The 24680-nt window shown below is 41.9% G+C and overlaps 1 protein-coding gene across 1 annotated transcript in view; it reads left to right on the top strand.

The window, feature by feature from the left end:
- The window catches only part of PITPNA (phosphatidylinositol transfer protein alpha), a 109597-nt gene extending 85874 nt beyond the window's left edge, over positions 1-23723 (top strand). The window contains exons 9-12 of the mRNA XM_068270292.1: positions 2523-2633; positions 8829-8951; positions 10567-10633; positions 17995-23723. Of these exons, the coding sequence (XP_068126393.1) occupies positions 2523-2633; positions 8829-8951; positions 10567-10614 (282 nt within the window). The 3' untranslated portion in view covers positions 10615-10633; positions 17995-23723. The remainder of the gene's footprint in view (positions 1-2522; positions 2634-8828; positions 8952-10566; positions 10634-17994) is intronic.
- The last annotated feature ends 957 nt before the right edge of the window (positions 23724-24680 follow it).

Below are 24680 nucleotides of genomic sequence, written 5' to 3'. Positions count from 1 at the left end.
AAACAGCGCACGAAAAAAATCAAGTGTCTCCTGCCTCAAAGCACCCTGGGATGTCTGTTTACGGTCAGAGCACCTTTGGGTGTCAGTTTACTTTCTAGGCTCCCTTGGATGTCCGTTTACTTTCAAGGAAATCTGGTATGTTAGTTTAAGTAACATCCCAGCCTGCTCTGACAGCAAACTGACATCCCAGGATGCTCTGAAAGTAAACTGACATCTTAGGGCCTTTTTCCACTACACGCAGATTGGATGCAGAAAAACTGACCCCAATGAATGCCTATGGGCCTGTTTCCACTAAACACAATTTTCTGATGCAGATTTTCCCATAGGCATTCATTGGAGTCAGTTTTTCTGCATCCAATCTGCGTGTAGTGGAAACAGGCCCTTATGGTGGCCATACATGGTACTATTTTTTCATCCAATCTTACCATTTCTATGTAGTATAAGGGTAAATTAAGGGAATATAATGAAAGGATAATTTAGGTAGTTCCCTTATATTACATAGAAATGGTAAGATTGGATGAAAAAAATTGTACCATGTATGGCCACCATTAGGGTGATCTGAAATTAAGTTGACATCCTAGGGTCCCTTGAAAGTAAACTGACTTTCCATGAAGCCCAGAAAGTCAACTGACATCCCAGGATGCTCTGACAGTACTTTCAGAGATGCCAGTTTACTGTCAGAGCACCCAGAGATGCCAGTTTACTGTCAGAGCACCCAGAGATGCCAGTTTACTGTCAGAGCACCCAGAGATGTCAGTTTACTGTCAGAGCACCCAGAGATGTCCGTTTACTGTCAGAGCAGATGTCAGTTTACTTATGGGCACCCCACTTTCAGAGCATTTTTTTTGTATAAACTTAAAGAGGAACTCCAGTGAAAATAATGTAGGAAAAAAAGTGCTTCATTTTTTACCATAATTATGTATACATGATTTAGTCAGTGTTTGCTCATTGTAAAATCTTTCCTCTCCCTGATTTACATTCTGACATTTATTACATGGTGACATTGTTACTGTGGGCAGGTTATGTAGCTGCTCCTAGCTGTTTTGGCTGTTAGAGACAGCTGTAAACAGCTAATTCCTGTCTGTGAACATTGTTACATTGTGGCAGTTTGCCCAGAGTACCGCAGTACTCAGAGCTTCTTGTGGGAGGGGTTTCAGCACAAAATCAGTCATACAGTGCCCCCTGATGGTCTGTTTGTGAAAATCATTATATTTCTCATGTAAAAGAGGGTATCAGCTACTGATTGGGATAAAGTTCAATTCTAGGTTGGAGTTTCTCTTTAAGGCTACAGGGAAACTATTGGAAAGGTGATACAGGAGCCCAGATCACCAGATGCTGAAGAGTCTAGGTTCAGTTCCCACTAAGGATGCTATCTGGGTAGATATGAAACATGGAAGTGTCTGTGTGTGTGTGTGTGTGTATATATAAAGGTACAGGAAGTTTATCTGTAACTTAAAGGGAAACTTAAGCTGAGGGGGGGAGAAACTACTTTTACTTACCTGTGGCTTCTACCGGCCCCTGCAGTCGACCTGTGCCCGTGCCAGTACTAAAGGAGCCTCTGGTTCCAGGCTGCACCTTAGTTTCGGTGACTGGCTCTGTCGCTGGCCACTGCGTGCGTATCATCGGTCACGCTTCTGTGGCCGGGAGCATCCTGCACAGGCGCAGTAGATATTTTCTCGTACTGCGCCTGCCCAGGATGCTCCCGAATACAGAAGTGCGATCGATAATGCGCCTGCAGTGGCTAGCAACAGAGCCAATAACTGAAACCGAAACTAAGGTGCGGGGGACCAGAGGCTTGTTTAGTACCGGCGCGGGCACAGGTTGATTGCAGGGGGCCGGTAAAACTGGTTTCCATACCCCAGGCTTAAAGAGAGTCTGAAGTTGTTTTTTTCTCTTTTTTATGAATCTGTCACCTTCAGAATTAAGATACAAGCTGATTTACCGCATCCCTGTGGTAGAACGAGGAATTTATCCCCTGAAATACCGGGGCAAAAGTATGTGATTGCAGAATTTTGCTTCCTGGTAGAGGCAGAGCTGTGTGCAGTAGATCTGCCTCTTATCCAGTCTATCTTCGCCTCTCCCCACTCAGTGAAAGAAGACTGAGAGAGGTGGAGATTGACTGGATAAGAGGCGGAGCTACTGCGCACAGCTCTGTCTCTACCGGGCAGCAAAATCTGCAACTTCAAAACTCTTGGAATTCAGCCCTGGTATTACATGGGGATAAATACCTCGTTCTGCCGCGGGGATGCAGCGAATCAGCTTGTATTTTATTGCTGAAGATGACTGATTAATAAAAAGAGAAAAAAAAAACACTTCAGACTTTCTTTAAGTTTCACTTTAAGAGGGGGCAGAAGAGCCCAACAGGCTAATCTCCTTTGACCTGATCACCAGCTGCTAGATAGAAGTCTAGTTTAGGTCCATTGAAGTGCACGTTATGAGAGATTTTGATTATGACAGTCGGTATGAATTTTAACAGATTCATTATTTTGTTGTGTTTAATGTGGTTGCATTCCTTCTTATAGAAAACACTGAGCCAGAGGAATGACATTCCTCACATGTGTGCTTACAAGTTGGTGACTGTCAAATTCAAATGGTGGGGCCTTCAGAACAAAGTAGAAAGTTTCATTCAAAAGGTGAGTGAGCATATATGAAAATTGCCAGTGGCTAATGAACATAAAATGGAAGTGGGGACTTTTATATATCCATACATCTCGTTTAGACACTAAATTATACCAGAAAAAAAAAAAAAAAAGCTGCATCGCCTGTAAAATGCATGCAGGGAAAAACATCCAAAAGGATACTTCCATTAATGCTGGATACACACGTTGCATTTTGCCGCGCGAGTCGCGGGATCTATTCCATCGATTCGATTATTTCCAACATGTTCGATCGTGTTTCGATGGATACAGCTGTCGATTTTGCATACTTAATATGCAAAATCGATGGCTGTATCCATTGAAACACGATCGAACATGTTGGAAATAATCGAATCGATGGAATCGATCCCACGAATCGCGCGGCAAAACGCAACGTGTGTATCCAGCATAATGGATCTCTGTAGGGCAGAGTTCCGCGACCCTGTCCTCATAGCCCACCAACAGTACGTTTTGCAGAAAACCACAAATATGCACTGGTAAGGTAATTAGTGTCTCAGCAGAGCTGATTAACTATCTCTGTGGATTTTCACAAAACATGCACTGTTGGTGGGCCTTGAGCACAGGGTTGGGAAACGCTGCTGTAAGGGATTTGAGTATATCGATCTGGTGTGTCAAGAGAGAAGCTGAAAACATAGAGCAGCTGTCTTGTTTCTGTACACACAAAAAGGCGAGTAGGGCCGGGCAGAACTCCAGATCCAACCAGAATGGACTCTATTCACAAAACCTCTCATACATTACTTATCACCTAATTAATAACCTTTGAACACATTTACAAGCAAAATAATCACTCAAAGTAAGTTGTTCGTGATTAACTTCATTTCAATATTACTTTTCTTGCCTTAATTATATTATATTTTGGCTCTTTGGGAGCTTAAAAATGTAACCTAGATGAGGTGAAAACAGGTGAAAATGCTTTGTGAATCATACCCATTGTGGTTGAATTTACACGCAGTTCTCGGCTGACGACTTCATCAAGGATGGAAAAACCTAAGAGTAGGAAACTTTTTTTTTCTTTCATGATATAGTACTGAATTCATATTCTTGGAACCACTGCAGGGGCCTTTTAATACAATGCTTTAGTGTTTAAAAGTACACTGTGTACTTTGCTACACATAGGCCTCAATTCACTAAGCTTTATCAAACACTTTATCAAACGTTTCATAATTTACCTCATGGGTAAAATCTAATTTTGAATTCACTAAGGTGTTATAGATTTATTGAACGTTTTATCGATAAAGCATTCAATAAATCTATAACACCTTAGAGAATTCAAAATTAGATTTTACCCATGAGGTAAATTATCAAACGTTTGATAAAGTGTTTGATAAAGCTTAGTGAATTGAGGCCATAGTGACCAGGAAACCGTCACTGAGATACAAATAGTACTGAGTTGATGCAGTTTTTATTAACGAAAAGTATGCAGATTGAAAATCGATCAAATGCAGCAACTCATGATTCTTTGCATCTCATTTAACACCTCTGGTACTTTTGTGAAGTTTTGTGAGATTTGTAAATCACTAGGTTATTTTTCATTTAGCAAGGCTGCACTTACCATGTCAGAGCATTCAACAGTTGTCTACACAGAAAAGGATGAAGCTCTGTACAACTATATTCAACAGAGCAAATACTTTACTGTCTGGAGAGGGGACCTGTGATTGTGATTTGGCCAAACTGCTATTGCGGTGTTTGCCACATTTTTGAAGCAAGTGCACTCCAATATAAGAGATAAGAGCACTGCAAAATCTCCTCAACCCCCCGAATATGTGGATGTTTTTTTCAGTTTAAATAAAGTTTCATTTACTTGACGGGTCTCTCGTGGTCTGGCTTCCAGCACATGGGCCCGCCACAAAAGAGGTCATGTACACTTTTCTAATTGGAGAAAGAAAAGCACCTGTGATCTCTTGTACTAGGTGGTGGGGCTGCGTCCCGTAAGTTGGTGGAAATGCATCACCTGTAGTAGACTGTACAGCACTTTCATATGCCGGACTAATTGTGCCGGATATCGCCCCATGGGTCGCTGCTCAAATTGCTTGGACAATTGCAAGCACAGGCGGGATCCCCAGGCCTGATGTGCTGTTTGGTGAGATAAACTGCTCCCTCCAGCCCACAGAAGTAGTTCTGCTTTTCTGAGTGCGGAGACCTCTAGTGGTAGGAATGCATAACAAGCAGCAGAGCAGCTACAGGCCAAGTTCACTGGAAACCTGAGATGTCATCATTAAGTATAAGTTATACGGAGCTTTGTGATCCAAGTTTAAGAGAGGTTATTTTGTTTTTTTAGTACCATCCTCTAGAACAGGGGGTCCCCAAACGTTTTGGGTCGAGGGCCGGGTCAACATACTTCAGACTGCTGGGGGGCCGGAGTAAACATATAATGATGTAGAACTCTTTGCGGGCCAGACAGTGAAGCATACCCAGGTGACAACCTGAAGTCCAGTTGGACAGCAGTGTCACCTGATGTGGAATTTGATTGGAAACCAGCGACTTACTGCTTTCTGGCTTCCATGTGGATGGGTGGTGCCAGCACTGCTATTCTATATGCGGACCACCAATATTTAAAGATGTAGCTGACCGCATCTATAAGTAATACATTTTGTGTGTGTGGGCCGGGAAAAAAAAGCCTCAGGGGGCCGCATTCGGCCCACGGGCCTTAGTTTGAGGACCACTGCTCTAGAAGATAATTGTGTTTCTCACAACAGCCAGATTTTTGTTCTGGGCCGCAGATATACTCTCGCCTCACACATTATTATAGTATGTAATGGCAGATCACATGCCTTGCTTCTCTCTGGCTACCAAGTGCTGCACATTGCAGTTCACAGTGATTGCACACGCCGATGTGAGAGGACTGCATGATGATGTCATAAATGCATGTTTTACTTGTGGTTGTTCATTTGTATCCAAGTTTGGAACTGCAGTAAGATTAACCAGTTCTAGATCTAGACATTTCAATTGAAAACCCAGAAACAGGAGCTGGCCTTGAACTGACATTGCAGGCCTGGCTTATGAATCATTGCTGCAGTGCTGTTTTTACATTAAGCTCGCCTGCAGCATCTAATGTGCAGTCCGTGGTGTGCTTTTCCTACTCTTTTGTATGTATTATAGGATTTTAATGTATTGTAAATCTTTCATTTAGATGAAATGAACTGTTTATTGATCCAACTGCACAGTTTGAAATTTTTAAGCCTGAATAATGTAAAGTAACCATGGTAGAACAGGATCAGCCACCAGGCAATATAGCAGGTGCCTGGGGCCTAGTGGGTATCAAGGGGCCCACCAGCCACTTTCTCTGTCCTCTCTCCACTTCAGCTTACCAAATAGACCACAAGGGGGGCCTAAATCTGCTTCCTTGCCTAGGGCCCCATAAGATCTAATTCCATCTCTATGATGTCTTCACACATGATAAACCTCACTCAGATTTGTGAATTGAGATCTTTGCAAGCGCCAGTCCTGGCCTTGCCTAAGAGATGCACCAATCGGCCTGGGTGAATGTTCCCAACAAATCAATGCTGTTGTATTCTCCAGCCATAGCAGAGATGGCCTTTTCTGCTCATACTCCCAACCCCCCCCCCCCCCCCCCTCCATGGGTATGGACATGCAGTTATTATAGGTCTTTCATTTACACAAATTTAACATGATCTGCCATATCAGCCATTTTGTTTGCCTCGATCATTGTGGCAAATGCCATAAGGAACAGTAGAACATGTTTTGGTACAATCCTGTTCAGTTTTGCTGCAGAGTGTCACGGTACGTGAGGGCAACGGAGGTCAAAGGACTACACATTGCTTTTTGTTTTGTTTTTTATATCCACTGAAGTAAGGGATTTCAGCATTGGCCCCTTTTATAAATGTCGTATTATGAAAGTAGCGATCACATTTTGAAAAGCGGTGGAAAGAAAAGAGATTTGTTATCTGAATGCCACTTCTTTATAAATAGGCCCCTACATTTGCTGGCCCTGCTATGAGACAGCAACGCTCAGTGGGGCAGCAAATTTCAACATGAGCAGTACTTAGAGAACCTATTGCCAAAAAAAGTTTGAATAGCAATACATATTTGTAGTCTATGCACTGTGCACAGTTAGGTAAACACATAAAGTTTACATCTAGCACATCGCAGTGGATAGAACAGACTGACTTTTATATTTGCTGTATCTCCGTCATCTTGCTTCTCCTGACTCTGAAGTCTCTTTCTTTTTTCCCTTGCTTTTGTCATATAATCCTGTTCAGCATGAATGCCCCAGTGAAATCGCTGCTTCCCTGCGGCATCCCCACGGATCGCCGCCTCTCCCCGGAGAGATTGATTGCGGAGAGGCCGAGCTGCAGCTCAGAGCTCAGCCTCTCCAGGAAGAGAAGCCCCGCGAGCCAGGGCAGCACAATCTGCGACCAGCAAAGTCGTTGAACTTTGCTGGTCTAAAACACAGCAATAAATCTCCCATCTGCTGCGGGGATGCGGCGATTTCACCGGGGCATTCATGCTGAACAGGATTATATGAGAAAAACGGGAAAAAAGAGACTTCAGAGTCTCTCTTTAAAGAGGCACTGTAGTGACATATAGCAGAATGCAGTAATTGATTCAGGATACCCACTTTTACGTAAAATATATATTTTTTTCGGCATCAGAAACACTGTCTTCAGCAATATGATGTATATTGGTATGTAGCCCCGCCCTCCCACTGTGGCTTATTCTAGGCTTTTTATTATGGAATTCTCGCCCTTTAGAGCATTCTGGGAGACCAGCTATGTTTTTGTACTGGCATTAGAACTCTTAGTAAACAAACATTCCGCATAGATCACTTGCCAGTACTAAAGATGTCGCCACCTGTGATAAATGTCAGAATGTAAATAGGGGAGAGGAAAGATTTTACAACGCCAACTAATTCATTTATAAATGAATACTGCATTGTAAAAGAAATACGGCAAGCAGTTCACTTCATTGTTTTATATTGCTTACAGTTCCTCTTTAACAGCTGAATGTTGGCAGTTAATATTTTCAGTGTTCAGTGTGCATCTTTTCAGGAAAGAACATGATCTAGTACTCTTGAAGGAGACAAAAGGAAACCGAGAGCCCAATATAGTGTAGTATCTCAGTGACAATTAGTCAGGTATACAACAAAGTAATGGTTATACTCACAAATGTGGGTCGCCACAAAGGCAACCACTGGATAAGCGGACGGGGAGAATTTATAACCTGACCCCGCTCAGGTTTAAGAAGTCGCTCTCTGCAGACAGGAAGGAATGGGGATACACCCCTCCACCAAGGGTGGACTAGACAATTTGTAAAGCAGTAACACAGAGGCGCCAAGTAGAGTAAAATCGATTAAAAACTGTTTAAAAGGGGGAAGTTGGTGGACTTTCCTCCCTCGTAGAAAGAAAGACTGGACAATGGGCCGTTACTCACAGTATAAAGTATAAAGTGACTTTTTTATTATTTTGGAGGGTACAAAATCGGGTCAATGACCTGGCTGAGTGCTGGGCGCCTCGGTTAGAGGCGCTCCGCCAGGCCAATGACCTGATTTTGTACCCTCCAAAATTTTTTGCCTGATGAAGCGGGATTGTGACCCGTGAAACGCGTTGCAACTTTGGAGCTTTTAATAAAAAGTTACTTTATGCTGTGAGTAACATACCATTGTCCAGTCTTTCTTTCTACGAGGTAGGTGAGTCCACCAACTTCCCCCTTTTAAACAGTTTTTAATCGATTTTACGCTACTTGGCGCCTCTGTGTTACTGCTTTACAAAATGATCTAGTACTCAAGTTTTCAGTTAGTACTGAGCAAAATTAAAGTTTGTTTTTTTTCCTTTCGGCAAGAAAATTGAGTTTCAATGCTGAGAGAATATCGCCATATTGAGGAAAACACATTTTCATACTTATTTATAGTTGCTCTCGTGTCTCTTTTTATATGTCTTCTCTTGTTATTGTTTTTATCTTTTGTTTGCTCCCAGAACTGACAGGCAGAGTACCAGCCACTATGAAAGAAAGATTACTGTTATCGGAGTCTTTTGTTAGCTGCCAGCATTAAGCAAAGCAGCAGTCGCTAAGAAAAAAAGATTACTGTTTGGCTTTTAGCCACCTGTGAATTGATGCTGTCTGTTTACTCTCTTTTTGTTCAGTGTAGGCTTATTTTTCACCATTTCCTGTTCTGTTTATGCTGATGTTTTGAAATATTCATTATTGTTACAGCAAGAGAGGCGGCTGTTTACAAATTTCCATCGACAGCTTTTCTGCTGGCTGGACAGGTGGGTGGAGCTAAATATGGACGACATTCGCAGGATGGAGGACCAAACAAAGAAGGAGCTTGATGAGGTTTGTTACAGTTGTTCAATTGATTACAATTACCTCTTTCTCTGTTATTCACTATAGGGTCAAAAGTACCAGGATACACTCAGTAATGGTGTGCAGAAAGTGGAGCAAAAACCTGCACTCCTAGGTTGTGCCTGCAGAAGGCTGGACTGTAAGCTCCTATGCAGTTTCTTGCCCCCAGCGCTTCCCTCAATCCCAGGTGTTGTCTGGAGCGTGCTCAAGTCTGAAAGTGTATTCTAATGTATTGGAGAGCAGAGAGGCTGGATAGTGTACTGGTTAAGGACTCTGTCTCTGACACAGGGGACCAGGGTTCAAATCTCGGCTCTTCATGTTCATTTAGCCAGCACGTATTCAGTAAGGAGACCTTGTGCAAGATTCTAACACTACTGAGCATGCCCTAGTGGCTGCAGCTCTGCACTTTGAGTCCGCTCAGAGAAAAAATATAAATGTTCTGTGTCTTGTCAGAGAGGCGTGGGCTGAATCAACAATTTATTGAGATCAAGAAAGAGGTGCATTTTGGACAGGTCAGTTGGAGTTGCTACTTTGGCTATGTGGGCACGGGAACTGAAGACTCCGGAAGGTGTCTAGATCCCATGGTGAACAAGTGTCAGCAGCGCAAAACAGTCATCCTCCAGAGTCTCCTGTTCCTGCGCCCACTGACCTGTCGTCAGTGTAAATTGTTGATTCAGCAATGCTAGCCTCCGCCTCTCTGCTCTCTAGTTCATGAAATATCTACTTACCTGCAGAGCTGTGGAGGCGGAGCAATTTTGGGTAACCGGAGTCAGAGTTGAAGTCTGAGTCAGTGGTTTCATAAATTGAGGAGTCAGAGCCATTTTGAGTACCCGGAGTCGGAGTTGGAGTCGGTAGTTTCATAAACTGAGGAGTTAGAGTCAGATGATTTTTGTACCGACTCCACAGCCCTGCTTACCCGGGTCTTTCTCCAGCCCCTGGCAGCTGATATGTCCCTCACCGCAGCTCTGGTGTCCGGGATAACCTCAGTTTCAGATGCCGACCTCGCCAGGTCGGCATCGCCTGTGAGAATAAATCAATGGACGGAAGGTCAGGTGCACGCTCTGAAGATTTTGTTGTTTGTGCCTGTTGAACTTTTCCTTCTAATATTCTGCGGAGCACACGTCCAGCGACAGCCACACAGTTATACTTTAACCTTTGCTACTAACTTATAAGGTGGTTCACAGGTTTCCAAAGTGAAGAAGAGCCAGCTTTTGCATGGTACAGTCCAAGTTACTAGTTTCTCCCCCCCCCCCCCCCCTTTTTTTTCCTTTAGGTCTTTCTAGTCAAATGGGTAAATATAGTCCTGAAAATATCATGGAGTTCAATCATATTCCAGTATTTGTATAGCGCTTTTCTCCCTTCAGACTCAGATTGCAAGGCAGCCACTAGAGCGCACTCAGTAGGCAGTAGCAGTGTAAAGGAATCTTGCCCAAGGACTCCTTACTGAGTAGGTGCTGGCTTACTGAAATCGGAAGAACTCTGTTTTATCTTTAAGGTTATAATGATGTTGAGACCTGTACAATTGAAACTACATATAGATGTGCAAAAAGTATGACCAAGTATGTGGGCTGACTAAACAGCAGCTTATTCCTCTTTTTGCTTACAGATGAGAGAGAGGGACCCAGTGAAAGGAATGGTGGCAGCGGATGATTAGCACTAATATACTGAGTTCCGTAAGTATAATTATATACAGTCAATGGTTGGCATTGCTTGCACATAGTGCTTTGTTTACAAACCTCTACGGGAAGAAAGCATTTCATACAGCACTGTGTATATTTCACGCCTGGCTGCTTCAGAGCTTTTCAGGAGGTTGGGAACATTTCAGATGGCATTCCTATTAGTTGCAGGGCATCCCTTTTCTTGAGAGCCACACATCTGTGGACGGATTTTACATTTGATATTCTCTAACCACCTGAAGACTTGTTATGGAATGTAATTGTCCAGGAGATGCAGCAAACAGATCTGCTCTCATCACCTAATAGGTTGGACTGAGGGAGGAGCTAAATAATTGTCTTACCTGTACATATTCATATAAACTTTTATACACAAGGTTTTTTGTTGTTTTTTTTGGGGGGGGGAGAGGTTAACCACAAACCGCAATAATAAAACTGCTAATCTTGTTTAAAATAAGAAAGTTCACATCACAAAACACTGCAGTGATTTGCTATAAATTTATCAACCTCATCATGTCAAGGTGTTAGGCAGAGCAGGATCATCCACCAGGCAACCTTAGCAGGGGGCCTAGTGGGGTGTCAAGGGTCCCACCTGCCAAATTCTCTCTCCACTCTCCACTTCAGTTTACCATAAAAGACCACAAGGGGGCTCCAGATCTACTACCTTGCCTAGCATACCATTATATCCTAAACCATCTGTGGTGTTAAGCCTGGAACACCCTTTCAATTAGGAATTGGCTAATTACGGACCAATTGTACCACCTCCGTGTAGTATGGGGGTCAATAGATATTGAATATTGATGGCTTCATGTCTGGTACACACTTTCAATTATGATTGGCCAATCACCAACCGAGTAGTATGAGGGTCAACAGATATTGAATAGGGGTCAGTGATTGGCCAATCATACTTGAAAGTGTGTACCAGGCATTACACTTGCCTTTTTTCCCACTTCCAAAACAGAGCTGAATGTTCTTATTGTGTTACATATTCCTCCGCTTGATGAAAGCATTGTAATGGGATAATACATGTTTATTTCACCTGTCAATAGTTTTATTGATGACGCTGACCATTGTATGACAGGCAGATACCAATGACATGCATATAATACAGATGACAGGCAGGATAGCAATTATATGCTGATACTGTATTTCGTTCTGCATACAGTTACTATCAAAAAAGTAAACAGCATTTTCCATAAATAGAATGTTCACTGCTGTTGAGGTAATTCACACCATTCTGATAATGGTCTTCTTCTTCTTTGAGTTATATCTTCTATACGTATCCACCTTTCACAACATGAGAGGTATAAATGTATCCTCAGAGAAAATGACAGGCCATATATTGTGATGCTATAGAATTAATACAGACCATATACTCAAAGCATACCATGCCAGGGACCCTCTAGTGCATACATGGCAACTCCGGCCCGCAGGCTAAATCTGGCCCTCAAGTGGTTTCACCACTTTGCATTATGTTTGGCCTACTCTAGACCACCAGGGACGCTATATTGAAGGTGTAGCCCTAGAACGGCAGGGAAGCCATATGGAGGAGGTAGGTGGAAGCACTAAACATTAGGGAACTGTATGGGGAGAATGGGGGCCACTAGACACCAGGGAACTGTATAGGGGAGGGAGCAGTACCACTAGACACTGAGTAACTGTATGGGGTTGGAGGGGGGCCATTAGACACCTGGGAAATTTGTAAGAGAGGAAGGTGGCCAGTAGACATTGAGGTGGACCTGCGACTAGATCCCAGGGTACAATTACGGCCCACTTAGTATTTGAGTTTAGCACCCTTGCTCTAGTGAGTCATGCCAGTCAGTGCACCCAACAGCCTGCACCTCACTAGTGCCACTACACAACAATCCATCGCCAATTCCAAAGAACGTGGGTGAAGCGATCAACACTCTGCCCATCTCAGGGCTGCAGTTCCGCTCACCTTCACAGAGGGCTGTTTCACAGCAGAGCAGCTAAAACAGTATTTTCTCCAAGTGTCTGCAGGAGCTCCTAAAATCAGGTCTTCCGTGACATCGTAGAGCAGCTGTGAAATACTGTAGCGTGGATATAGCAGCGGCATAATCGCATACTAAAGAACATATTACACATTAAAGGCACCCACTGGAACATTTCTGTTAACAAGACTGTCGGCTACTTTGGAAAATATATGTGTTAAAGAAAATTGCAACTTACACAGAACAGACAGCGGAGTACCTAGAAGGAAGGAGTCCCCATAGCAAAATTGTAATAGAGTACCCAGACCTAAACGTGAGCCTAAACAAATTCCCCTATCCCATGGATATAAGAGTACCTGACAACGTACACTCACATGTAAGGTACAGCACTTTCTGAACATGGACACAGGTATAGCTTCGGGTGGAGGATGACTAAAGAGTAGTGAACACATAAAGCACCACCTACTCCTATCCCCCACCTCCTCCCTCTGCTGTGTCTGTGGTCATACCTCAGTTATAATGGTTGCAACATTTCAGCCTGCCTAATTATTGGCATACACTATGCAACTGATGGCAGTAAGTGATGATCAGTATCTTCCAAATATTGACCTGGTAACTCAAAAATTGCTCCCGTAGAGATAAAAACAGCAGCCATGTCTGATCAATATTCAATATTTTCATTGCAAAATCCAACATTTTAATTATATTACATGATATTGAGAAATAGAAACGGCTGGTGGTCAATTAGGCTGTGGAAACATACCTAATGTTGTGATTACCCCGTCTCCCTGTAGCCATGGCTGTGGAATGCCTATCAACTGAACAATACTGGGCTTTACCACAGACATGGATACTGGTAGTTTGCAGTAATCATGGCTTCAGCCCTCGTTCACACTATACACATTGCAGTACGCATTTCAGCAACGCGTATGGTGTGCGACATGCAGGGTCACCAGAAGTGCAAAGACTGAAGTGCACGGTCTGATGTTCAGACTGCATGCGCTGTGCAGCAGTACTATGCGTTGTTGCACTGCTGCATGCATTTTTGGGGGCAAAGCGCAGCACTGACCCATTCATGGTAGTGAATGGGATCAGCAATGCAGATAGCATGCAATTGCAGACATTGCGTTCCGATCGCACGGCCAGAAGTGTGAACCAAGACCTAGTCAGGGTTTTGTTTTTTGTTTTTTTGTTATGTCTTTACATTTTAATTTCTATTTTATCTCCTTACCAAGCTGCTGTCACTCAGCTACCAATTAAAGGACACCCGAGGCGAAAATAAACGAATGAAATAAACAATTGTATCTATGTTCCTTCTCTTAAAAATTACTTTTTAAGATATTCCAGTTTTATTTTATGTTTAAATCTACTTTTTAAGTATTTATTGAAGTATGCCAGAGCTAAAATCTATGAAGTATTGACCATTTGTATCTCTTTCCTGCTCTCAGAAGCCATTTTCTGCTCGGAAAGTGTGTTATACTTGGAATGTCTTATCAGTGAGGGTCACACTGTAGTCACTTCCTGTCAGTTAGGACTGAGTCAGCCACTTACATACCTAATATTTAACTCTTTCAGGCAGAGAAAGAAAAAAAGGAACACAGCGTAGTTATTTGTGCCTATCACATGTCACCTCAGGTATCTTAAAGCAAACTTGAGTGCTGACTAATAAAGCAACAATAAAACTCTGATTTATCAGCTCTCTACTCACTGCATCACCGCTCTTCACAAAAGGAAACTTCAGGCAGGGAACACACTTGACTTTCAGTTTTCCGCGCGCGTTTTTCTGCATACTTTTTCTGCACACTAAGTGTGTTTCCATGCAGGAAAACGCGCACGTTTTTTTACAGCAGCTGATGTAATTAATACAGAAAACTGCCAAAATGTGCAGAATCAGGATGTGAATGTCAGTTTTTTTTCTGCGCGCGGACAACACAGTAAGTGTGTACTAGCCCATTGATTAACATGAGTTCTCAGTTTTTCTGTGCAGAAAACGCGCACGAAAACTGTCAAGTGTGTTCCCTGCCTTAGTGTTCACTTGAAAAAAAATGTGTTCTGTGCAGCTGCTGTGTGGTTATTAATAGAACATTCTGTACTCTGTTATTAGCCAGTCCACACCACCTGATGATTGCAAACATCAAGTGATGCTCATTGGCCAATCTCATTGTAGAAAGTGTTGTAGTTGGAGGCTGAAGATTGACTGGGGTTGCAAAGGGTATAAAGAACAAGCTCCTCTGCAAGCCATAGAAATGGACAATACTGCTGAAAATAACAGGCCGCATAATTTCAGCGTTAAAAATATAAATTTATATTAAATGTTTTCCCCAAAAAATTGATGGTAAATGCAATCAATATTAACCAGAATTTAGAGTAAGAGTATACTGCACTAAAAGATACCAAAAGGAAGCCAGAATAATACAAAGTCAGAGTTCCACTAGTTGGCATACTTGAGAGAAGACTGTTCATTGCTTACCTGCCATCTTCATAGCACCAGCTCCCTCCCTTGGACATACACACCTCCTCCCTTTATGTGTCTCCTCCCCCACCCCTTTGAGTGTAAGCCTGTTTGGCAGGGCCATTCTCCCAGTGTGCTCTTCTCCACCACCATGAGGACTCAGTGACTAGTCTGCTATACTTATCCCTACATTGACATCGTGTAATGTCCCCCCTGTCTATTGTATAGTGCTGCGTAATATGCTTGCACTTTATAAATAAGTCCCAGCTAGGACTCAGGATATATAGCATATATCCAAATTATTAGCAGAGGATTAGATACAAATATGTGTCAAGCAAGTAACAGTTTACACTTAATGCATGTGGTATTGCCAAAGGAAGTGTGCTAATAAAGGCCAGCTATAAAGGTGAAAATTTGCCAGTACAGCTAAATGTCAGCAGTGTAATAGTAATCAGACCCACCTGGAGGAGCGCCCAGCATACCCAGAACAGTAGTGGTGAGGCCCACTTGGGAGATGGCCAGCATACCAGAATTAAGCACCATTTATATGAATAACATAAGCCATATGTGAAAATTGTTCCTCATTGATTGGATACTGTATTTGGGCTCCTATTTGAATTTCGTTTTTCTTCTAAGTTTTTTCTTAGGTGATATTTCACACCCCATTAATAAAATGCCAGTTACTTTTCTGGGGGTCTTCCAGCCACCTGAAGTCCTCCTGGTCCCTCACTGTTATTCCGCGCTGCTTCGTTCCCCTGCTGTCCCCCTCCAAACGCTGCATGCTTGGCTCCGTTACACGCTCCTCAATATTTCTCCCATTGCTTGAAGCGTTCTGTGCTTGCGCAGTAAGTAAAAATTGGTACTCCGCAAATGCAGAACGTTCCCAGTGGCGGGAGCTTAATTGATGAGTCATGTGTCTGGCGATTCGCTGAGTTGGCCAGCGCTCGGAAGGGGACACCAGGGGAATAGAGCAGCGCAGAATGACTGCGAGGGATCAGGAGGGCCTCAGGGGGCTGGAAGCAGCCCCAGGTAAGTTAACTGCCAAAATGTGTTTCACTTAAAGAAAATCTGAAGCCTTAAAAAAAAATCTGTTTTTACTTACAATTCCTCTTCAGCATTATGCCAATAGCTGAAATGCTGCATTCCCGTGGCAGAACGAGGCCTCTATACCCCCCTAATCCTCGGCTAAATTCCAGGACTTTCCAAGTGGTGGATTTTGCTGCCTGAGGAGGCAGAGCTTTCCGCTGTAGCTCTGCCTCTGCTCGCGTCAATCTGCATGCGAATATCCGCCTCTCCCCGCCCCTCTCTGTGAAAGAAGACTGAAAGGGATGGGGAGAGGCGGCGATCGGAGCAGAACAGATTGATGCGAACAGAGACAGAGCTACAGTACAAAGCTCTGCCCCTAGTGATCCCCGGATTTTTTACCCCCGGGGATTTGGGGGGTATAGAGGCATCATTCTGCCCCGGGAATTCAGCGTTTCAGCTATTGGCATAATGCTGTAGAGGAATTGTAAGTAAAAAGAGAGGTGTTTTTTTTTTTTTTTTTTTTTTTTTTTTTTTTTTTAAGGCTTCAGACTCTATTTAACATTGTATTTTATTTACCAGCAAGCAAGAAAATGTTCATAATAATTTTGACAGTTCATTCTTTTATATATAGGAAGTTAGGACAAAAGTGAATTGAAAAAGTGCCATGGAGTGTGTAAATTAAAATGAGGGGAACCAATGTTTGTCGGCAATACTAGTGGCAGATAAACGGGATCAGGGCTAATTCCAGTCCAAAAACCAGAGAAATAGCTCGGCAGTAAGCTAGACTATTTGTGGCATCTCATATAATCATTGTTTGTGATGTACCACATTGCACCACTTTGGATCTTTAGAGATTAAACTAGATTTCAGAAGAAATATCTCTTAAAAATATTTAGTTTATTGAGCCCTTTTATTGAAGTGAAACGGGATAATCATTCGTTTTTCTTGGTCGGAAAAAAAAAAGATTTTTTTATTCGATCGTTTTGGTCGAATAAACTGGAAAAGTGAATGTTTTTATTGTACCGTGTATGGGTACCATAAGTTTGACCTGCAAGGTGGATTCCAATAAAAAAAAAAAAAAAAAAAAAAAGCAAAATGTCAAAAAGTGAAATGTTCATCTGTTCATGTCATCATTAAGGCCTCTGTCTCACAGATAGCTGACAGACAGTATGTGTGCCTCCTCTCAGCTGCCGTGTGGACATGCTCTGCCCTTCACACATTAGGCAAAGGCAGATGGATGATCCAGAGGCCTCCCAGATCCTCTTGCAGCCCAAAAAAGGATCTCCTTCACCTATCTGATTGACCACAAATCGAATAGGTTTCTTCTGGCCCTTCTCCAGAGCTGTGGAGTCGGAGGACGAGGAGTTTTTTACCTGGCGTAGGAGGTTGAGGTTCTTTAAACTGAGGAGTTGGAGTCGGATGATTTTTGTACCCACTCCATAGCCCTGCAAGGACTGTGGAGTCGGGATCGAGGTGTCTGAGTCAGAGCAATTTTGGGTACCTGGAGTTGGAGATGAAGTTTCATAAACTGAGGAGTTGGAGTCTGGTGATTTTGGTACCGACTCCACCGCTTTGGCTCTCTCCCAGCTGTGGAGCGTATACGAACTGTGCACAAGTGGCTTTGTTCTACTAGGCATACTCAGTACCCAGTGTTAAAGAGTTCACCCATGGATGGAAGAACCTATTCAAATCGCACTGACTCAGACAGGTAAAGAGGGTCCCATCGCTTGATTGATGGGTTGCAGGGGGATCTGTAAAGCCATCCAGAGGCTTCTACTGAGGTAAGTATGCACCAGAGGCTTCTACTGAGGTAAGTATGCATGTGTTTGTTTTTTGTTTTTTCAGTTTAGGTATACTTTAAATGTATTACATTGCAAGAAAAATGTCATCTTTGTGTAGGGTCATTTAATCCTTGTGTTTTTGTCTTTCAGTTTTGAACTTAATGGATGAACAGGAGGCCTCAGTGCTTCGGTCCTGATGGATAGCTCACTTCTGGATCAAGTTCCACTACCTGTTTTTTGCAGACAATTTTAACCCCCTTGTAGCTTACTCTAGGCACCCTTCAATATTGTGAGCTAGTAGTCCTATAACAAGCAATCGCTAAGATTCTCACACCTGTGTGATGAAGGAGCTCACTCCTCAGGTGCATTGTGTATATAGTGTATTAACAAAGCCCTCTGCTCTACTATTTTCATCCTTCCAGAGTTTTCCATTGAGCTCCTGATTAATTTAAGTGTCACATTTAGGAAAGAGAAAAAAACTTGTCTTGTGGTAATTGTGAAATGCATACATTCTGTTTTACTTTTCTTGAGACATATGAATTGCTTTCAATGGTCTTATTTTTGTTGATGCAAAGGGGTATAAATGCTTAAGTCACAACACTCCCACTGTACTAGATCAGTCTTATTGAAGCAGGCTAGTTCTGCAGGAAGTCTAAAGGGCTCCTTAGCACAATTGCGCTTTTTGTGTTTTGGAAATGTAACGTCTCCGCTTTCAGCTGTCAAGATTATTCCCAATATGTTTATGTTGTAACTGACAATCCAAGGCTCCTCTAGCTGTTTGTCTAAACGACTCCATCGTGTCCTATGTCTGCTCACCTGGCTGATTGAACTAAACAAAATAGATGAATAAATACACAGATTGGGAAGCAGCCTAACTAATATAAGAGACTGCAGTCAAATTTAAAGTGAACCAGAAGAAAGAGCTATATAGAGGCTGCCATATTTATTTCCTGTTAGACTATACCTGTTGCCTGACAATCCTGCTGATCTTTGGCTTCAGTAGTGTCTGAATCACCCACCTGAATCAAGCATGCTGAAGAGCTTGACATTTTTGTGAAACATTTGATATACATGCTTGTTCCAGGTCTACACCTAAAAGTATTAGAGGCAGAGGATCAGCAGGACTGCCAGGCAACCGGTATTGTTTAAAAGGAAATAAAAATGGCTGCCTCCATATCACTCTTACTTCAGGCTCCCTTTAAAGAGCCAGGAAATATTATTTGGTTGACCTTCGATTAAAACTGAGATGCCACCGGTACTCTTTACCGTACATTGGCTTTCTTCCTCCTGGGATTTGCCCAGCTGTGGTAAAGAAGAACTTGCAGAGCACAAAATCCTGTAACTACCAGTTATCTATCAGTTTTCACTGTACTAGTAGATCGGAAGGTGAAGTATGGTTGCTAAAAGGTTATTGCCTATTCTGTGTGCCTACAGGCACTGCTTTCTGTTCTTGTTGTTCAATAGAGGCTCCATTTGTTGCTGGGCTGCTGGTAAAGTCACTAAAAAAGGCATAATTGATAAGGTAAAAATGCATTAAAGGAAATCATGTCATCCACAGGAACCAGCCATCTGCTGCTTTTTATGGCAGGTTTCTAGATGAAAGCTAACGCACTGGTTGTTGTGGTTCATTCTACCACACCACCTATCATGTAGCTCACATCTTAGTAGAGACTTTGGTTGTCAGGCTTTTAGCTGGGTACGATGCAAAAAATAGAACACAGCAGTAAATCAGTACAAATGAACTACCAAAAATCTTTTGGAGCATGCTGAGGAGCATGGGAGAGTTACAAGTTGTTCTTCTTCTGTTTAATTTATAGTATTAATAACAGTCACAGGAGTATACTCCATCAACCAGCAATTGTGCAATAATACACATCCTCTAAATCCTTATTTACACATCTGTTATACGTTGACCTACATTTCCTATTTATTATATCTACCACCATTTTCACAATAGCAAACATTGGAATACTAGGTGCTGCTCATCCCCTGAACATTTAGGTTAGATGTTAACTGTAAACTGCAGTTAGAAATGTTTAAATATAGGAACTGTATGAAAGAAAAGATGAAAAAAAGCCTATTTTAATAGATCTATAAAGTTATTTGTAAAGGATTAAAAAAAAAATAGTTAAGATAACCACTTCCTGTTCTAGTGTATTTTTGTCCATTTTTTTACAATTGTGAAAATGTGTCGACCATAAATAAAGTTGTGATTGTTTGACAGAGCAGTAGTTGGCTTGCTTAAAGTAAACTTGTGTCCAGCTGCTCTAGCTCAGGCCTAAATCAGTATTTCCCCACTCCTTCCCATCTCAAGTTGCTTTCATTGGCCAACTGTCTCCAGTATCATGTGACTAATGATCATGTGGCGGGTGGCCAATGGGAGCAGCTTATTCAGTGAGAAAAAAGGCAGAATTTATGACTCAGGCCTATATTTTACTCCAAAACAGCTGGGCACATGCTTACATTAAAACCTGACTCTTGCAGTTTGATATCCTGGAGCAGCCATTTTGTGCAGCAGATAAGTAGATGACAATCTGTTGGCTGTTAGAAATTAAATACAAGTTGACATATTCCATCTGCCAGCAGTCTTTTCAAGACTACAGCGCATTGAAGCAAAAAACCAAACCTACTGAATTGGATTTTATGCTTCTTTTGCAAACACACAAGTGCTCATTGATTGTTCATGTGCTGCAAATATAACATCTTAGATATAGCGGATTACACAAAGATAAAAGCGTGTCTTTTCCCCCAGTGTTTATTATAAAGTTAATAAAATATCTCACCCTCTTAAAGCTGCTAAATGAGAATACTTTAAATCATTCCTGTGACCAGTATGTACAGAGATCTTGTCCCCTTTGGCGTTCATTCCTGCCCCAATGTTGGCACATAGCTTATAGTAGTGTTCTCTGTTGGTTCCTGTCCAATGATTTACTGTACTGTAATAATGGGATCAGCACAGTAGTAGGCTTGCAGCAGGCAGGACCACTAGATGTTAAAATGACAGTGTAAACAGACTTTAGTCAGATGTTTTCTGAAGTGTGGGCAGCAACGGTTATTGTAAGAGTAATGTTTGTATGAAAAATCTACATAGTAGAAGCAGTGGAGTGTTGTAAGGTGTTAGCCATCAGTAAAAGCAAGAAGTTTGGAATGAGGATGATGACATTTATTGGCTAACTTAGAAAAAAAAGGAGTAAGCACTCGGCTATGAAGCCTTCATCAGACTAATTCCTGTATACTGACATCAAGAACACACAGCTGATACAGGAATCAGTCTGATGAAGGCTTCATAGCTAAAAGCTTACTCCTTGTCTTCTACGTTAGCCAATAAATAGTATCATCCAGATTCGAAATTTCTTGCTATGAAAGATCCTACAAGTTTCCCTATTATTTCTCTCTGCGTAAAACTAAATTTGATTTGAATTATGTCTTGAATTATGTTCTTTACTGAAGAAAAAAAAAAGTATGAAAAAATCATTACATTTGAAAGACATTCCATAGGTTTGCTTTTTCAGTACTTTTTATTCTTAACAATACAGTTTAAAGAGAAAGATGCAGTCGGCTAATATTCATCCTTTTATCGTCTGTTTTGCCCGATGCAGTAAAGGATAAGCCTCTGCCTCACTTGTACCTATTTTTTTTACGATTTTCTTCAGGACCCATTCACAGCAATGCATATGCTATCAAATGCAAACGCACTGCTGCACTCATTTTTGGGAAACGAGGCATGCGGTTCAATGCAGTTAACTGGTGCAGTCACTTGTGTTGAACTATTAATACACAGGTAATGCACAGAATTTCACTGACAACACGCATGCATTGTTCTATGTTTGTCCATGCTATCTTGGTAAAAATGAGGCCTAATCAAAAGAAATATAAAAAATGAAGAGCAAATGATTGCCGGGGACCCCACATGCACACGTGAAGAAGCCATTGTTTTACATTACGATTTTAGACTACAGCCTAGAAATGCACTATGAATGATTGAGTTACTATTACTGTCTGTAGATCATGATGACCTGATTCGGTACTTAGAATTATTGATGTAGCTGAAAATGGCTGTCTCTACGTTATGTAGAATTCTGGTGCAAAAGTAAGTCCACCCAAAATGAATTTTGAATGGATGCCATAGGCCTGAATTTTCTGCCATATTTTTATTTTCTGGGAATATAAACCCTCCTTCGTAGCGGTTATAGTTTTTCTGACCATTAATGTGCATGAAACTTTCCCTCCATCCACTAGGGGGAGTGTAACACACTCAACTCTGATGATGGCAAAACTGGGAGTTTTTAAAGAGACTCTGTAACAAAATTTTCAGCCTTATTTCTTCTATCCTATAAGTTCCTATACCTGTTCTAATGTGGTCTGTCGTACTGCAGCCTTTCCTAGTTGCACAGTGGCTGTATTATCTATGTTATATAATCTAATCTTCTTTCCTTTGTCGGCTCAGGCAGGAATGTGCTGCTCTACTGTGATAAGGGGAAGCTATACACACCCTCTCCACGCCCCCTCCAGGCTCTGTATGAGTCACAGACTGAGCTTCTCTTAGCCTATCACATGCTGGTTAGCAGCCATGTTTTTTGTTTGTAAACACTGCCTAAAACTGGCAATTACAAGCCAGGATTGCAGCAGGGAGTGGCAGAAACAGCACAGAGGGGCCCAGGAGAACATAATGAATAGAATGGTATGCTTTTTATTGTAAGAATTTTAGAGTATAGATTCTCTTAAAGAGAATCTGTATTGTTAAAATCGCTCAAAAGTAAACATACCAGTGCGTTAGGGGACATCTCCTATTACCCTCTGTCACAATTTCGCCGCTCCTCGCTGCATTAAAAGTGGTTAAAAACAGTTTTTAAAAGCTTGTTTGTAAACAAACAAAATGGCCACCAAAACAGGAAGTAGGTTGATGTACAGTATGTCCACACATAGAAAATACATCCATACACAAGCAGGCTGTATACAGCATTCCTTTTGAATCTCAAGAGATCATTTGTGTATTTCTTTCCCCCATGCACTGAAGTTTCAGGCTGCTCTTTTCTTCCTGCAAACAGCTTTGCCCTTGTTTGTAATTCCTCAGTATGTGAAAGCCCAGCCAGCTCAGAGGACGATTTATCCAGCTTGTAAAAGAGAAGAGAGAAGCTGCTCTAATCCTAAATAACACACAGGCAGTGTGCAGAGAGGGACCTGGAAGGGTGAGTTCATAGCAGAACCACAACACTGAAGAACTTGGCAGCCTTCCAGACACAGGCCGACAAGTCTGACAGGGGAAAGATACAATGATTTATTACAGAGACAGTGATAGTATAAAGTGCTGCAGTTAGCCAGAACACATTAGAATAGCTTTTGGAACTTGTAGGATGATAAAAAACAGGATGCAATTTTTGTTACGGAGTCTCTTTAAGGCTAAACTTCTTAGTGGGCTTGGGGTGAGATGGAATCTGGCAGTGATTCAGTCCTCTATTTTTCCAGTACTAATCCATTTGAGTTTTGGGTGTACTTTTCCCACAATGTGATGTTATGTAGTTTGTGTCTCAGTTTAATCCTAGTATCTGTTAGACGCTGCTGCTCACATTCATCAATGTTACGGTTCTCTATTTGGTTTTCATTTTTAGTAATAGAAGTAAATAAATGAATACAGACCAAACTCATCACCCATAATGTCCTCAGTCCTAACTGCTGCTTTCTTGTCAGGATAAAGTCTGAGTCAAACCTCAGCTGAATTCAGACCGATGATTGTTTGATAACATTTTTCCTTTTGAAATAAGTACTATTTGTAGATCGGCCTCGATTATTATTATTGTTGTTTCTTTTATGTGAGTTTGTGCCTTTTTTGTCTAATATTCCAATGCAGGTATATTGGAAATAAATATTCTAGAACACTTTTGATTTGTGACGTCTCTGTTTCATTGATGGTTCACATTACTTGGTATCAGTGTGTGGTTATCGGTCAGGCTGTGTGTGTCGATATTAAGATTTGCAGTCACTCTAGTATAGTGTTGCTCAAGTTTCCTAAGCTGAATATTCAAATAGCGACCCAGGAAGATGGACCCCAACGACGTCCCACCACGATGAGCGCTCCCAAAACCATCTTCCTGGCGGCAGATATTCATGACGGCACAGGGCGTGCGTGAATGAGAGTTCGAGCGATCGCGGTACTTTGAGCTGGAGTCTTCGGGGATCTTAAAAATCCAATCTGCCGAGATGGCCGTTATCGCCACTTGTCACTCAGCGTCTGTGTAATCGCGTGACTTTACCCACGGCGTGAGATCACAGAAATGATAGATTGTCGTTCAAAAAATTGCCGGTTGTCTGAAAAATCGTTTAGTGGATATGGGAATTTACTATTTAGAAATCATTTCCTAATCCCTCCCTACAGTCTACACTAGATGGTTGCTTTTTCTGCACAGCTTTCCTAAAGATTAATGCAGGAGAAACCTCCAGGAAGGTGATTTTGTGGATATTTACTGAAGCAGAGGCTAGATTTACATTTCAAGGACCTGTAGGCACAGAAGACCTGCTAAGGCTGGTACACACATGCAATTTTGATTTGCCAATGATTGGCCAAACTTACCAGTTCCATGTACTTAGTATGAGAGCTTACCTATGCAAACAGCTCATAGTATTCAAAATCTGTTAGCCCTCATTGTATATGGAGGTGGTGATAAAAATTAGGTGTGTGAACCAGGCTTCAGACTGCCTTTTAACAGCTACCATAGAGTCTGATAAACAGAGGGGAAACAAGACATTTTAAAAATAAGCAACACTAGAGTCAAAAATTAATCACAAACTGCTCATTGTGGGAGTGTTACCAATGATCATGTGATGCATCTAATTAATCA

This window comes from Hyperolius riggenbachi, chromosome 2 (assembly GCF_040937935.1).
Source record: "Hyperolius riggenbachi isolate aHypRig1 chromosome 2, aHypRig1.pri, whole genome shotgun sequence".
Taxonomy (NCBI): domain Eukaryota; kingdom Metazoa; phylum Chordata; class Amphibia; order Anura; family Hyperoliidae; genus Hyperolius; species Hyperolius riggenbachi.
The sequence above is the reverse complement of the archived record's forward strand: the minus strand, read 5'-3'. Positions and strand labels throughout refer to the sequence as shown.